Source organism: Nycticebus coucang, chromosome 6 (genome assembly GCF_027406575.1).
Source record: "Nycticebus coucang isolate mNycCou1 chromosome 6, mNycCou1.pri, whole genome shotgun sequence".
NCBI classification, from domain to species: domain Eukaryota; kingdom Metazoa; phylum Chordata; class Mammalia; order Primates; family Lorisidae; genus Nycticebus; species Nycticebus coucang.
Window position 1 is genome coordinate 111734717 of NC_069785.1, and position 16674 is coordinate 111751390.

General features: G+C 42.9%; 1 protein-coding gene across 3 annotated transcripts; it reads right to left on the bottom strand.

The window, feature by feature from the left end:
- Positions 1-452: 452 nt before the first annotated feature.
- Positions 453-14717, bottom strand: SLN (sarcolipin). 3 transcript variants are annotated; one of them, XM_053593833.1, is made up of 3 exons: positions 14539-14717; positions 13590-13716; positions 453-1532 (listed from the first exon to the last, which is right to left on the bottom strand). In XM_053593833.1, exon 3 carries the CDS (start codon positions 1457-1459, stop codon positions 1364-1366), a length of 96 nt encoding a protein of 31 aa, XP_053449808.1. In that variant the 5' UTR covers positions 1460-1532; positions 13590-13716; positions 14539-14717; the 3' UTR covers positions 453-1363. The 3 variants fall into 3 exon arrangements, with proteins under 3 accessions (XP_053449808.1, XP_053449807.1, XP_053449806.1); XM_053593832.1 differs by lacking the exon at positions 13590-13716 and having other exon boundaries at positions 455-1532; positions 14539-14714; XM_053593831.1 differs by lacking the exons at positions 13590-13716; positions 14539-14717 and adding an exon at positions 5542-5690 and having other exon boundaries at positions 460-1532.
- Between the last annotated feature and the right edge of the window lie 1957 nt (positions 14718-16674).

Sequence of the window (16674 nt, forward strand, 5' to 3'; positions counted from 1 at the left end):
ATGGTCTAGCAATGTTTAAAAAATAAATCCTTCCAGCTTTGTGCCTGTAGCTCAGTGTCTAGGGTGCCAGCCACATAACACTGGAGCTGGCGGGTTCAAATCCAGCCCAGGCCTGCCAAACAGCAATGACAACTACAAACAAAAAATAGCTGGGTGTTGTGGCAGATGCCTGTAGTCCCAGCTGCTTGGGAGGCTGAGGCAAGAGAATTACTTAAGCCCAAGAGTTTGAAGTTGCTGTGAGCTGTGATGCCACAGCACTTTACCCAGGGCGACAGCTTGAGACTCTGTCTCAAGAAAAAGAAAGGAAAGAAAGAAAGAAAGAAAGAAAGAAAGAAAGAAAGAAAGAAAGAAAGAAAGAAAGAAAGAAAGAAAGAAAGAAATCCTTCCAATGTCTATTTATAAACATATATGTAAATTTCTGTTTTCTATCTTCCTTCTTTTATAACTGTAGTTTATTAATGACTAGCTTTATTTGCATAATAACAACACCCAAACGGGAACATGGTACTCTTCAAGACATGACTCATGTTCTAGTTTTACTCAGTATAAATAACTTTAAATATTTATATGAAAACTAAACACGAAGATATTATAGAGTTGACAATAGTTTTCTTGTGAATTCTAAAGATAAAATGCAAGACTTCAAAGAAATCTTGCACTTTTAGCTGGCGGTTCAGGCCAGACCCAGACGTCCTAATAGGAAGGGGTCATTCTCCTTCTGTCCTAGGGACTAGTTTAGGGGGAAAGTCTGAGGAGCACCGAACCAGTGTAATTATGTGAAACGTGACACTCGCGGTCAAGTGGGTTTCAAATCCTCAGCAGCTGGAGCATCTTGGCTCATCTCAGAAGCTAGAAATACTATAACATTTGTCACTCCAATCCCAGACAAAGGTCAAATGCTGCATCACACAGAGAAACTAAAATAAATTCTAGAAGTTGTTTTTGTGGCTGACTTCACTTTATTCACATGACAGCGGTCGGGGCTGACCAGGACTTCCTCTACCATTCCTTCCTACAGGTCGAACTGGAGTTTGATCACAGACAGTGTGGGTTGAAGTGTGGGGAGACACATCGGGGTTTGTTGCAATTCCACGTCATCCTGAATCCAGTTTAATTTTAACCTTGTGGCTCGTCTAACACACTTGCAGTAAGAGTTGGGGAAATCAATCTAACGCTCACTTGCAAGCTCTTGGCAGACCTTAAGAGCGGCACCTTTAGAGAACACACAGTCGATCCTAGCAGGGGGCACGTCGGACACTGCAGTGCGGCCAGAGGCGCCTGGAGGGGCTGAGAGCGGCATCCCATGGCAGTGAGGGCAGTGGGGTCTCGGGCCACAGAGCAGGCAGTGTCACAGCATGGCCTCTCAGTACTGGTAGGACCTCACGAGAAGCCACATGAGCACAACTGTAACCAGGACAATGGTGAAGTTGATGAACAGCTCCCGGGTGGACCACTCCATTCTCAGAGCTGCTGGCTGAGAGCTGCAGCAGACTTCGGAGGGCACAGCCCAAACTCCGGCTTGTCCTCACCTCCTAGCAGAAAGTCACAGAGAAAACATGGAGAGATTAACAAGCATTCCTCTAAGACGAAGTTCATTCTTTCCTCAAAAAACAGAAATGCTATGGAAAAGGAGAGTGTTACGGGCTAAACTGTGTCCCTTCAAAATCTATATGTCAAAGTCCTGACTCCCAGCACCTTAGAATGTGACAGTATGTGGAGATAGGATATTTCAAGAGGTCACTGAGTTAAAAGGAGATCCTTAGGGTGCCCCTTAATCTCACGTGACTGGTGTCCTGCAGGAAGAGGTCAGGACAGGGGCACACACAAAGGAAAAGCCACGTGACCACACGGGGAGAAGATGCTGCCTGTGAGCCAAGGAGAGAGGCCAGAAGAAACCAGCCCTGCTAACACTTAATCTGGGCCTCCTGGCCTCCTGACTGTGCACTAGAACAGCAACGTTCCTGAGTCTCCCAGCCAGCTAACCTACCCGTGGGTTTCAGAGTTCCTTAAATCTCAATATCTCTCTCTCTGTCTGCCCCCTCCCTCTTTTCTCCCCCCTTCTCTCTCTCTCTCTCCTCTCTCTTTCCTTCTCTCTCTCTGTTATGTTTCTCTAAAGAATCCTGACAAATATAAAAATCCTGACTTCTCTAATGTCATAAAGACCAACATTTTTGTCCTGCTTTTTTTCTGATTATTGTATTTGTGGTTTTGATAAATTACAAAATGTTACCTTTTTCTCTCTCTCTCTCTAACTGCTGTGTGTGGGTGTGTGTGCAGGTGCTCACTCATTTAATTTAGAGTATCACGGAGCAGGGGCGCCAAAACAGAAAAATGTGATGGTTTACAAGTATTGGTCTTGCTTTGAATTATAGACGAGGGATACCATCATCTTTCAGGTTTCAAGCTGCTATAGGTCTTCATGTAACCCTGGTGAAAGCACAAAGTACTTTCAACAGCTGTGTGGCCTCCTACAAGTCCTGCCGTGGGCACAGAGCCTACTGGGATTACCCAAAAGCCCCTCACATAACAGGCGCTCACTCCAAAGAACAAGTGTTAACCTCATGGGTACTTCTATTTCAACAAGGCTTGTGCCAGCTATTTTTAGTCAGGTCCAGGATGTGACTAGATTGTGAACACTTTAAACAGTCGGGATGGTATCTGCATAACGTGTATGTGTAGAGGCAGGAGATCACACTCTGAGAGCAGTGCAGTCAGTTCAGTTATACCTTCAGTCATGTGATATAATTGACACTTTATGCATCTAAATGACATAAAGACTTCTATATTGGGCAGCGCCTGTGGCTCAGTGGGTAAGGTGCCAGCTCCATATACCGAGGGTGGTGGGTTCAAACCCAGCCCCGGCCAAACTACAACAAAAAAAAATAGCCAGGCATTGTGGTGGGCACCTGGAGTACCAGCTACTCGGGAGGCTGAGGCAAGAGAATCGCCTAAGCCTAAGGATTTGGAGGTTGCTGTGAGCTGTGATGCCATAGCACTCTACCAAGGGTTAATAAGTGAGACTCTGTCTCAAAAAAAAAAAAAAAAGACTTCTATATTTCAGGTAATTTAGATAATTAGGTATCTATACTTTAGATATTTAGGACAAAAGTCTACTAGAAGTGAAAATGTTTAGGAAGTAAGAGTGTTTTTTTTATTTGCTCAGGGTGGGAGTCCACAAGGCCGAAAGCAGAAGAAAGGAGCCTGAATGATATTTTTAGCCATCTAACCTGACTGAATTATTCATTGTAATTACTGTATTGGTTATCTTATCAATAAACCTAGTTATTAATTGCATAAACATCTGCTGAACAGCCATTTCTCATATTATGTAATTGTTGCTACCACAAACAGGTTCAAATTAAATGGCACCCATCAGTGGGTTGTTGAATCTTGGTTTAAAATAAGGCCCATGATGACAGATTTATGTTTCATTTTCCTTTAATGTTTATCAATCTTTTGGGCCTCAGCATAAAGGAAATAGTAAATTGCCAATGAAAATCCTCACAAAGATCTGCTTGGAGGAGAAAGTAAGCAAAAGAAAGCAAAGGAATAAAGGAAAAAGAAATAATGTATGAGAAGGTGTGCCAGGGCCGAGGGGAACAGGAGGGCAATGAGTCCAGGCAGGGAGCCTGAAGGCAAAGGAGCCAGAATCAAAAACGGGCTTAGCACTGAAATCAAACACTGGTCCAAACGTCCACTTAATTGGGTAAGTTGTCAAGAAGTGCAGAGATATACAGAAAATACAAATCCCAGTATACAATGATTAACACAATCCAATCCAGGGGGGCAAAATAACAGTCCTATTAAATCTACTAATTAGATTAAGCTCTTTCATAAAGGGAATTATGGATAGGGGTCCAACAGGAATCAACTTAGAAAATGAGCGAAATAGGATTGAAGGCTGTTCTACAACTCTAGTCATGTTACCTTCACAAAAACTCAGGCAAGCGTCATTGTGACTTTTATCTTTCCCCAAATTACAGACTTTTAGAGAGAGGTTAAATTGTGTAGTGATAGCAAGTCAGAGGCAGAGCTGGAACCAGCAGACTGGGCCTAGTTACTGGAATTGTAGTCACTCTACAGGAGAGATTACAAGAATGAATTATTACTACAATGAACTGTCTATAGAGAGTTAGTGCAAATTTTCAAACACTTTGGAAAACAATTGGCTTTTTAAAAATTAAGGTTGAAAATGCTTCTTCCCTAATATCTAGAAATTTCACTTCTACCCTAAGATACTCAAGTACACATGTGCCAGGATACATATACAAGAAAATCGACGGCAACATTTTCACAATAGCCCTAACAGGAAACAACTCAGATACTCATCAACAGCAGAATGGATGACGGATGATGCTGTGTTCATACATTTGAGCATTACAGAGCAAAGACAATATGTGAACTACATGCACACAGATGGGTACATCTCACAAAAATAATTTTTGAGAAAAGGAAGAACTTACAAAAGAAACAATATAACTCCATGTATACAAGATCAAAACCAGGAAACTTATACTGAATGCAGACATAGATAGATGGCGAAACTAGGAAGAAAAGCAAGGGCCAGATGATTTAAATATCCTGGGCAGAAGAGAGAAGGGAGTGGAAGGGTCAGGAAGGGACTTCTGGGAGCCGGCAAGGATCCGTCTACTGACCTGGGTAATAGTTATAACGACCCTGCCTTATAGTTATTATTTAAACTATGTAGTTTATTCATTCTTCACATTTTTTAGTTATCTGTGAATTGACATGCTGCCATCACACTTCTTGTTTTTCTGTGGTTTACCTCTTACTATTTCTTTTTAAAAAAATTGATACAGATATAAAGGGCATTTTTTTCATTTCAGATTGATATGAAGGTACAAACAATTAGGTCACAATGTTTGTGTTTTTTGGGTAAGGTCCCTGTTGTAGCCTCTCACCATTTCTTGCACTTTAAAGGTGACTGTGAATATTTGTCATTTTATGTGTTTTTAAATAAATAAAACATAAAGAGTTAAGATGAGAATTTCTAAGGCATTCAATTCAATCAACACATATGCTAAATGTAAGGTGTAGACATGAGTTTCACACACACATTTTTAATCTTTAGAAAGAATGAACCAAAATTTTAGGCAGAAATTCTGATCAGCAAGCTTCCATTTTTCTACTGTTAAACCACAAAGATGCTTTTGTCTTCATTTTAAACCTTCCCTAAAGTCAAGTTTACACAATATGATCCAGAGTGAATCCCAATGGATAAACTAAAACCCAAAAAAGTTCTCAATAAATTGTACAGGAAGATAGACATGGTTTTCCTTGAATGAAAGCTTTGAGAAGATGGAAGATAGATTTCTTCCTATGATACAAAAAAAAAAAATTTTTTTTAATGCTAAGGGAGAAAGTGCATACCACAAGGAGATAGAACAGAAAGCAGTAACAGTCGCATGATATCTTCAGAAATGCCATGTACATTAAGAAACGTACACATTCCTCTGCCTTTCTGTTTTGCGACTTGTCCACACACACACTCTACGCTAAGCATGAAAGTCCTGCAGTTACCTGGAGAGCGCTCAGCACACACCCGGCTGCAGCAGGCTTCTCCCCTCTCTCCCCAACTCTGGCTCCAACTCTTGCTCACCTCCCCGGCTGTCTGGACTCCTGCTCTTTGGGCTGGGTCTAAAGTAGTCCACGGGAGGTGGCAATCGCTGTGATGTCACCGATGAAATATCTCAAAGGAACAACCTCCCGAGGTTCCAGGCTATTTGTGTTCAGGGGGACATGGTAATATGTTGACTTGTTCCTTTGGCTGCCAGTTTGCTACCGCCAGAACTTAACCTTCTGTTTCCAGTAGATTTTTAGCACAACTGATGTGGGTTTTAAGTTTCTCTTTGCCATCTTCACGAATATCTTTAACATCAGAAACCAAGAGTGATAGACTAATTTTAACCAATTGATGCTGCATTTGGCTGTTCCCTATTCAGCATGTGAAGGTGTAAAAATGTGACTTCATTTTACCACTCATATCTTTAACTATCTGAAGCGTGAAGAAGCCTTACACCCACACACCCACACACACCCACACCTACATGCACACCCCTCCCCCACATGCCAAAATTCAGTCAGCATCTTTATAGCTCCTTCAAAACTGACTTTAGTCCAAGCAGTGAAAGCTATCCCCTTAGTCACCTGCTCCACATAACTTTCCAGCTGAGCTGTGCACTGCAAGTTTACACATCAAGCTACAGTTCCATCCCAAGTGGCCGAGGAAACCACGGCTAGTATATCTCTTTCCATAATCTAATACAGCAGTAAACACAGTCAGCTCAACTCAGCTGTTTGGATAGATTGGGGTAGAAAGAAAACTGGTTAAAATTAGTGAAAAATATGAGTTGTAGAATATATCTGAAAGAAATAAAATTACATAACTTCCAAATATAAACACTGACTAAAACGACACTGTTAAGATGGGTTTGAAATCAACATTTATCCAATGTTTAGAGGTAAATGGAGTCCCTGAAGCATCTGAGTGGACTTGAAAGCAGATCAGTTAAGCACTTTAAATGTGACCCCAGCAATCACATCTGCTCAGCCAATCCCTTCTGTACGGAAAAGAGCAAATCTCCCCCTCTGAATTCTAATCAGAGCCAATCAAAATGATGCATTCCCAGAAAGCACAAACAAACAAAATTCTCTCTATATAGTAGAAACTCTGTAAGGTGGTCACTAAAAGACTATAACAAACTGGTCAGCATAAGGAACGAGGCCTACTGTACAGATTTGTACACGTGGTGCCTGTCTGGTCTATAAAAATTAGGTCAATTAAGGAGATGGTCAATGTAGGGAGGTGGTCAACTATGGAGTCAAACCTTTCCCATCATGCCTCTTACCCCCGGTACATCCCTAAAAGACTTTCCATCCCCTTTCCTGTTTCAACATAACCCAACGATGGGTAATCTTAATACAACATTCTGCTGTCATCACTTGCCTTTAAAATAGTGGCTTGCTGAAATGACAGATAGTGGATAATAATGACATTGGCAGTTATTTGGTGCCATCTGGAAAACTCCTTGAATAGTCAGATTTCTGTCATTTGCCTACAAACTCTTGCCAGATTATTTCAAATGCTATGAATGTTTCCCTAGTCACCGAGTTATACTCATCCCTTTTTTTAACCACTCAAAATTGTTTTGTCTAATTAAAAAGTTATATATTCATTGTAGAAATTTTGAAGATATGTAAAAGTATCTTTAAAATTTAAATTACCTTTAAGTTCACCACCTAAAAGGGGGAGGAAGGCCTTTACATTACTTTATATTCATATGTTTGAGATGGCATAGACACAATCTCAAATTCCCAGGATATTTTTGGTAAAGGAATGTGATACTTGAAAACCCTTTCTCTTTTTTAGTTTATTTGGAATCAAATTACTCATACTCTACTATGTGTGGGTATTGGGTTTATGGGACAAGCATTTATTTTGTATATGTCAGATTTGAATTAATCAGTGTTAACTACAATGAAGGAATACTATATTACCAAACCACTGGCCAATACTGTCAATTTCAAAGTAACTTAGAGGAAAAATCCTACTGCTTATTTGGCCGAATGAACAAGTTGGCTCTGTTTGTCTGTCTGGCAGTCTCATTTAAGCAGATCCAATGGGCTACCAGGGACTATTGTGCCCAGTACATCGATAAATTACCTGACTTCAGAAGCCTCTGCACCTTGGCGGATTCTTTTCTGAGAACACAAAAGAGTAGAATGGCACTCAGAATTTAGATTGTGACTAGTTTGGCCTAACTTTCATAGGAAAAAATATACAAACCACCCCCAAATCACCTGATAACTATTCAGAGGCCTAAGGGAGAGTTTTACTGTAAGGATCTATAGGCTCATTTAAAAAAAGAAAAAAATCAATAGTATTGTGTCTCATTTAAGAAGTTGAGAATAGGGCGGTGCCTGTGGCTCAAGGGGTAGGGCGCCAGTCCCATATGCCGGAAGTGGCGGGTTCAAACCCAGCCCCGGCCAAAAAACAAACAACAAAAAAAAGAAGTTGAGAATGACGAGATTTTGGCCATTGCAATTAACCTGACTTAGTTCTGCTGATACTTTCCTTCCTGTGAGCAATTCCCTGACTTAGCAGCATCAGTCCATATCAACTGTCTTTCGAGGTGCTGTCTACCTGTCAGCAGGAGGACATACTATTAAAAATAATCGTGTATTTTTTACTTTATTTCTATGCCTGTTAATCTGGAATTTAGCCAAGGACCAAAAACATCAAGAAAACAACATTCCCGTTGAGACCGGCATTGAATCTCTAATTGGTATTTGTCCCCTACCATCATCATCATGTACATGCTCGGGTGTAAACATCAGACCCTTTGAGAATCAGTGCTGAGCTCTTGTGCTTGATTAACCACTAAACTCCCTGGTTTAATAGATTCCCACCTTGCTGCCACCTTTTTACTCTGAGAACTGAAGAGTGAAGACCACATGTCAGCCCCTGCATTGTACAAAGTGTATGACATGATGGAAGAAGTCACAAGGCCTGGATGAAGGCAGTAAGCTCGTCCCACGTCCCAGATGAGTGGGATTATGGTGGTGCCTTTCTGTCTCCACATCCAGCTGGTCATTGAGCCACTGAGAAAGAAAGTGGCAGCTTCTTCCCACCTTTACCTTCCCAAACATGTGAGTACGGCGCACAGAGCAAAGGAAAGCTACTTTTCTTTATGTCACTATTGCCACCATTATCATGTAGGCATTGCCCTTCTGGCCACAGGCAAAGCCTGAGAAAAGTTCGTGAAGATGCTTGAGCAGTCTCTGTACTGCTAATTCACATGATTTAATCTGAGCCATTTATAATAAAGTGGTAAGCACATGGACCTCAGAGTGACAGAGACCTGCATTCTTATTCTCATTTCCCACTTATTAAGTAATATTAAGAAACTATCCTTTGGTCTTGGTCTCAGTTTCTCCTATAGGAATACTAATAACTCTCAGAAGTTTGTGGTAAGGATCCAATTAATAATGTATATACAAATCACACTGGGGCTCAGTGCCCGTAGCACAGTGGTTACAGGCTGGCGGGTTTGAACTTGGCCTGGGCCAGCTAAACAACAACAACAACTGCAACAAAAAATAGCTGGGCGTTGTGGTGGGCGCCCGTAGTCCCAGCCACTTGAGAGGCTGAGGCAAGAGGATCGCTTAAATCCAAGAGTTAAAGGTTGCTATGAGCTGGGATGCCATAGCACTCTACCCAGGGCAACATGGTGAGACTCTTGTCTCCAAAAAAAAAAAAAAAAATCACACTGGAATTTGATACCTCACCAATATGTATAAAAGCAAGCACAGAGCCTGGCAGGCCCATAATTTAAATCATGCTTTTCTTTTTCCTTTTCCTTTTTCTTTTCTTTCTTTCTTTTTTTTTTTTTGACACAAAGTCTCACTCTATTGCCCCAGGCTAGAGTGAGACTTTGGCATCAGCCTAGCTCACGGCAATCTCAGATTCGTGGGTTCAAGAATCAGCCTCCTGAGTAGCTGAGACTACAGGCACCCACCACACCGCCTGGCTAGTTTTTCTACTTTTAGTAAAGATGGAGTCTTTCTCTTGCACAGGCTGGTCTCAAACTCCCGAGCTCAAGTGATCCTCCTGCCTCAGGCTCTCAAAGTGCTAGGATTATAGGCATGGGCCACCTCACCCCACCTAGGTTCACTTTTTTATTCATAATAATGAAAACAGGCTGGGCACGGTGGCTCACGCCTGTAATCCTAGCACTCTGGGAGGCTGAGGCAGGTGATTGCTTGAGGCCAGGAGTTTGAGACCAGCCTAAGCAATGACCAAGACCTTGTCTGTAAAAAAATAGCTGGCACCTGTAGTCCCAGCTATTTAGGAGGCTGAGGCAAGAGGATCGCTTCAGCCCAAAAGTTTGAGGTTGCTGTGAGCTGTGACACCATTGCACTCTACCACTGAGGGGTACAAAGTGAGGCTCTTTTTCAAAAAAAAAAAAATTAAAAATAAATAAATGACAAAGAACTCCTTTCTCTTGAATAAGTGCAAAACTTCTCTTGATTAATGACCAAAGAAAAGTGGGCTGAGTGTCACTTAGTTAAATCCTTAACCTAAGCATGAGTAAAAGGAGCAGCCTCCCTGCCTCTCTCTCTCACCACATGCATGCCCCTCAGATGCTGCCCAGTTACTGATATGGCAGAGCTGGGGAAGGGTTCTGCAGAAGGCCAAAGTCTTAACCTCTGCCATTACTCAGTTGAAGTCATTCAATTGGCATCAGGTGAACACTACTATATACAAAACATTGTTCTAGACACACAGGAAGTCATAATGGCACAAATGGGACCACTGCTCCCCAAAAAAGAAAGTTAGGTACACACTATTCACAGAAGCCAAGTTATGGAATCCACCTAAGTGTTCCTCAAGGGATGGATGGCTAAAGAAAATGTGGTGCACACATACAACAGAATCCCATTTAGCCTTTAAAAAGAAATTCTGTCATTTGTGACAATATGGATGAAACTGGAGAGCACCATGATGAGTAAAATGAGCCAGGCACAGAGAGACATGGAACCTAAGAGAAACGCATGGAAACAGAGAGTAGAATGGAGGTCACAGAGGCTGGAGGGCTGGGAATGGCAAGATGAGGACTGAAGGGTGAAGGGTGCAAAGTCAGTTAGGAGCAGTAAGATTTTTCGTTTAGATCTATTGTACCGCATGGCAAACATGGTTAATAAGAGTGTATTGTATATTTCACAATTACTAAGATAGTAAATTTCAAGTATTCCCACCATGAAAATGATATTTGAAGTGATGGCTATATTAATAATTTAAATCTTTTACATTGTTTTTATAAATCATAATCTCTTTATACCCCATAGACATATATGACTATAAATTATCAATTTATAATAAAATTTAAAAATTAAAAAAGAAAGGTGAACAAGGATACAAGATGATGTGAGAGAAATGGCATCAGCATGACATCAAGAAAGGCAACAGAAGTCCCTGCGGGAGAAATTTCTTTCTCCTAAGATGTTAAGAAAGCAAAGAGTAGACAGGGTGTGAGGAGGAAGGAGGCCCAAGGACAACCAACTACAAGACTTGAGTTGAACCTCAAAATAAGAAAACAGCTACTGAGGACTAAAATAACAGTAATAACCACACCAATACCACCCAGCTCTTGCTACAGAGGCATCACCTGATTTAGTCCCTTCAACAACCCTCTGAGGTGAGCATAACATTCCCAGGCCACGGAGAAGAAAACTCAGACCCAGAGAATTGAATGACAGAAGTGAGAGCAAACCAGCCAAAGGTTAAAGTCTTTGGACCCAGCCCCAAGTCCAACTCCTGCGCAACAGCACATTCAGGACAATGAGGAGAGTTTCCTCTGTCTCAGGTGCTGCCACCTCTCTATGACTGTCCACTTTATTAATAAAGATGACAGAAAATATGTGTATTTCTGGGCGGCACTTATGGCTCAGTGGGTAGGGCGCTGGCCCCATATACCAAGGGGTGGCGGGTTCAAACCTGGCCCTGGCCAGCTAAAACAGCAGTGGCAACTGCAACAAAAATAGCCAGGCATTGTGGTGGTCACCTGTAGTTCCAGCTACTCGGGAGGCTGAAGCAAGAGAATCGCTTAAGCCCAAGAGTTGGAGGTTGCTGTGAGCTGTGACGTCACAGTGCTCTACCGAGGGCTCACACAGAGTGAGACTCTGTGTCAAAAAAAAAAAAAAGTGTATTTCTGTAGGTTACATACAAGTGCTACTATATGTGTGCTAATTTATTATGTGTAATTTATAGCACCTTTTAACACATGAGGTAAACTGGATGGAGTAGGAAACACATTCTTCTTAGTAAAGTATCTCAAGAATGCAGGGGCAAGTACCCAGTGTACTCTATGCTAATATGAAGCCAGTAGATAATTGAATACACACCCACATAAGAGAAAAACTCAAACCCATTGAAGGTGGGGGGCCAGGGTTCCGGGAGAGAGAAGGAAGGAAGGGGATGGGTGTGCTCCCACTTAACAGGCACAGTGTTAGGGTGTATGGCACACCTCTTGTGGGGGCACAATTATAAGAGGGACTCTACCTAACAATGTAAACTAATTTTTTGTACCCTCAAATTGTAATAGGCCAACAGCCCCTAAAGGCCCCTAACTGTCTCAGCCTGAGTCCCCGCACGTCTCAAACCCCCCTCACCCCCTGCAAAATCCAGGAACAGGTTTCAGAATAGAATAAGGAAGTTCCCTGAGTTCCCAAAGACTCCTAGCCACAGGTAAAACAATGGTGAAAGCTTACTCAAGCAGTTTTCCAAGCTACTGAGTCTCCCAAGCTGTCCCAGTGCCAACTGCCTCGCTGTAGCCCCCTGACTGTAACCCCGCCCTGAGCTAACTGTCACATTCTGCTTCTGTGTTTGCTTGCTTGCATAGCAACAAAAATGATATAAAAGTCAGCCTGCTCCTCACTTCGGGGCCATTTGCCTTCCCAGCAGTGTCCCCTGCACAGGTGTAATAAATCACCATCTATTTATACCTGAAGTGGGGTCCAAGTTTTTTTTATAGATGGCAACGAGTACAACAAGATTAACCTGAAACAATTTTTTTTTTTTTAGAGACAGAGTCTCACTTTATCACCCTCGGTAGAGTGCCATGGCATCACACAGCTCACAGCAACCTCCAACTCCTGGGCTTAAGTGATTCTCTTGCCTCAGCCTCCCGAGTAGCTGGGACTACAGGCACCCGCCACAATGCCCAGCTATTTTTTGGTTTGCAGTTCAGCCGGGGCCGGGTTTGAACCCGCCACCCTCGGTATATGGGGCCGGCGCCCTACCGACTGAGCCACAGGCGCCGCCCAACCTGAAACAATTTTTTAAAAGTAAAATAAAGTATGAGGTAAAAAAGGAGAGTAATTAAAATTTTATTATTTGTTGTTTGTTTCTTGTTTTTGAGACAGAGCCTCACTCTGTAGCCCAGGTTGGAGGTTTGTGGCATCATAACTCACTAAGCAATCCTCTTGCCTTAGCCTCACAAGTAGCTCGGACTACAGGTGCCCACCATACCTCACTATTTTTCTATTTTTAATAGACAGGGATGTTAATCTTGCTCAGGTTGGTCTTGAACTCCTGATCCACCCACCTCAGCCTCCTAGAGGGCTAGGATTATAGGCATGAGCCACCGTGCCCAGTCCCTTTTTTTGTTTTAACACACCCCAAAACTTCTATTCTCTTTCCAAAAAAATAGACTTTTAATTTCTATTTGGAGCCCTCAGCTATAGCTGATGGTGCTTTGCAATAATTGCCACATAATTTAGCTTTTGTTCTACCTTGATGATAAATAAATACTTATTATTTGTATTATCCACTTGTGGCACATGTGTGATTTTTGACTCACTAACTGAATTTTAACCTCAAAGACACAGTTTCTTATATTTCTCTTGTTTCTCTAGCTGGCACAGAACTGGTGAAGAAGCAGAAAGGATGCTGTTAACAGCATAGCAAGGGGCCCAGGCTGAGCCTCCATCACTTCACATCTCTCCTGAGTCCAGCCTGGCAAACATTAGTAAGGGAGTCAAGGTCACATCAAAGTTCGTGCAAGGACCTTGAAGCCTCCTAGGAGAGAAGAGTCTTCTGAAGGGAAGCGAATCAAGAAGATGCACATGGTTCAGCAACAGGGAGAATGCACAAGTCCATAACCCCTGGCACAGATTCTCTGCGCTAGTCCAGTCCTATGAGAAGCAAGGCCAAGATGGGGCTAAATGCACAAAAGAAATATACACAGGGTCCCCAAAAAATGTAACACATTTTAAGAGCTGTGATCTATGTATTCCTTTTTGAAGTTGTATTGCAAGTTCTGTTACTGGTCCAGTGTACTAAACGTGCTGTGTACATCCATTTTACCTGCAATTCGTACACTTTGGGGGAATGATTAATTTTACTTCTAACAAGATTGCTTAAAATACGCATGCTTCTTCTTTTTTTTTTTGACACTCCTTGTATATCAGAGGAAATGACTCCAAGAAAAAATATGGAGAAAGTGAGAATCTTCAAACAGCAAAGCAAGTCTGAGCCCGGGAGGAGACAGGGATGGGGGCGGGAAGGTCGGGTGGGAGCATCCTGGACTACTGTGCAGCTCCAAGGAAGCTTTGACAAGGCTGTCAGGAACTCTCGGAAGTCTCCTGTCAAAGGTGTCCCATGTCTCCCAGAGATGACAGGGAACAGCCTGTGAGAAGTGAGGGCTGTGTGTAAACGTGACTAATTTCAGAGCACAGCAGCTGGGACCTGCCTCAACTATGGTGCAGTCAGATCTGAGAGGTGCATTCTCAGCCACCCTATCCACATCCCACCCTCCTACTTCCCTACAGCCTGGTCCTGGGAGAGGAAAGGACTACGGGTTAAAGACCCATCATAATTAACCTCCACAGTGTGGAGCACTTACAGGGGACGGAGAGTCTCCCTGCACGTGTCCTCTCACAGACCTCAGCACATCCATGAAACGGCCGAGTAAGGGCCTTCAGCAGAAGCAGGAATACTGTCCGATCCTTACTTACCTGTGGTCTGTGTTAAGCTCTGTAGGCCTCAGCAGCAGACAGCAGCAGAGAAAAGCCAGAACTCAAGAGCAAGAATATGGCAGGCACTACTGGTAGCTGACAGTATGTGTTCAGGAACACATGCGAGCCACCCCCTGAAGCTGCTGGAAATAATCAGGAGGAACATTACAGGGGTATGCAGTCTTGCATAATAGGTGGCAGCGAGAGCCAAAAATATGTGTTACTCCTATTTATAACAACCCATTTTAAGTCCTGGATTGGCGAGGTGACACCTGTTAGCATCATTTGACTTGGAACCAGTTAAATTTCTCTTTTCTGGAACAAGTATATTTCTGCTCCATAATAAGATTCTGCAAACAAATTACTTTCTCTCAGCACATTCGACATAGTTACGAGGGGGGAGAAAAAAGAAGCAGCCAAAAATGTGTTTACTACTAGGCTCATACCATCTGCTCTGAAAATACTCCCAGATCTCAGATAGGCTTTGTTACTTTTCTGATGAGACATAAGAATTCAGCAGTCTTTTAACGTGCTATTACTGAACTATAATTCAGAGAGATTCTAGCCAAACGTACCCACTTGAAATATTCTGTTCCTTTGTGAATTTGATCAAGGATATTTTCACTGAATCTCTTTTGAGACTCTATCAATCAGAATAATACAATTGCAGCTACAGCAAGAATAATAAGGATCAGATAAAATTACTTGTTATTTTCTGCGAACAAGTTCATTTGGCGTTAGCCTTTGGCTATTAAAGCAGAGAGAACGGAGTTGTAAAGAATCGTGAAAATCTATCTCTTCTCTCTGTGTAGGTAATGAGAAAACTCAAGCGCCTGCTTGCAGCAATGTGGAAGAAGATTAGCTGCATACAAGCTACAGGCTGGGTTTCCTGCTGGATTAGGGCTGTGCTATCTCAAAGGGCAGCTGGGCACATATTCGCAGGCCGGGGAGTAACCTAACCTTTTGCACTTTTACAGTAAGAGTGGATGCAGAGTTGCCAGGGGCTAGTATTCTGGGAATTTGGGCAGCTTATCGGGGAGAGGTAGTTCAGGCCTCCTCCATCTAGCCTGCCTTTTACCGGTTCTTGCCCCCCTTTGCCAGTGTGGAAGAGAAAACCCCACGCAGATCCTTCAGGCCACGGATCACATCTGTGTCATCGTGGGGGTACACATTTTTGCTAACGAAAGTCCAGTCAGCCAATATTTTCTTTCTCCTCTCAGATTCTGTTCCTCTTTTGGAGGACGCTACTGCATTCATCAGGCTTTTGTAGTCAACACTTCAGTCCTGCCAGGTCTACTGAGGCCCAACGTATGCACCAGCCATCCCCCCTCCAGTTCCTCCACAGATGATCACGACTGCTGAGCGCCATCACTGCTCACCCTGGGGCTTGCCCATGTCTACAAGGTACCTTCCCTCCTCCTCCTGTGCAGGGGCTCATAGCTCGTGACCACTGGAGATACAAAAGTATACTTCTGGAGCGAAATGAGAGGGAGAACGGGGAAGTGCCCCTCTGTGCATGTTACGCCCTGTTCATGGGTACTGTATTGGTCCGGGTTCTCCAGAGAAATAGAACCAATAGGATAGAGAGAATGTAAGAGGAAATTTATTATAGTAGTTGGCTCAAGTGATTGTCTCAAGGCTGAGACATCCCACAATATGCTGTCTGCAAACTGGAGAACAAAAGCTGGTGGTGTGATTCAATCAGAGTCCTAAGGCCTAAGAAGGAGGAGAATCAATGGTGTAAGTCCTGGAGTTCAAAGACCCAAGAACCAGGCTGGACCCAGTGGCTAACATCTGTAATTCTAGCACTCTGGGAGGCCAAGGTGGGATGATAGCTTTAGCTGACGAATTAGAGATCAGCCTGAGCAAGAGTGAGACCCAGTGTCTACCAAAACTAGAAAAATTATCTGAGTGTTGTGGCAGGCACCTGTAATCCCTGCTATTCAGGAGTCTGAGGCAGGAGGATCACTTGAACCCAGGAATTTGAGGTTGCTGTGAGCTAGGCTGACCCCACAATACTCCAGCCTGGGGCATCAGAGTGAGACTCTGACTCAGAGAAAAAAAAAGGCCACCCAAGAGCCAAGCACAAACATCTGAGGGAAGAAGAAGATGAATATTCCAAATCAAGGAGAGAGA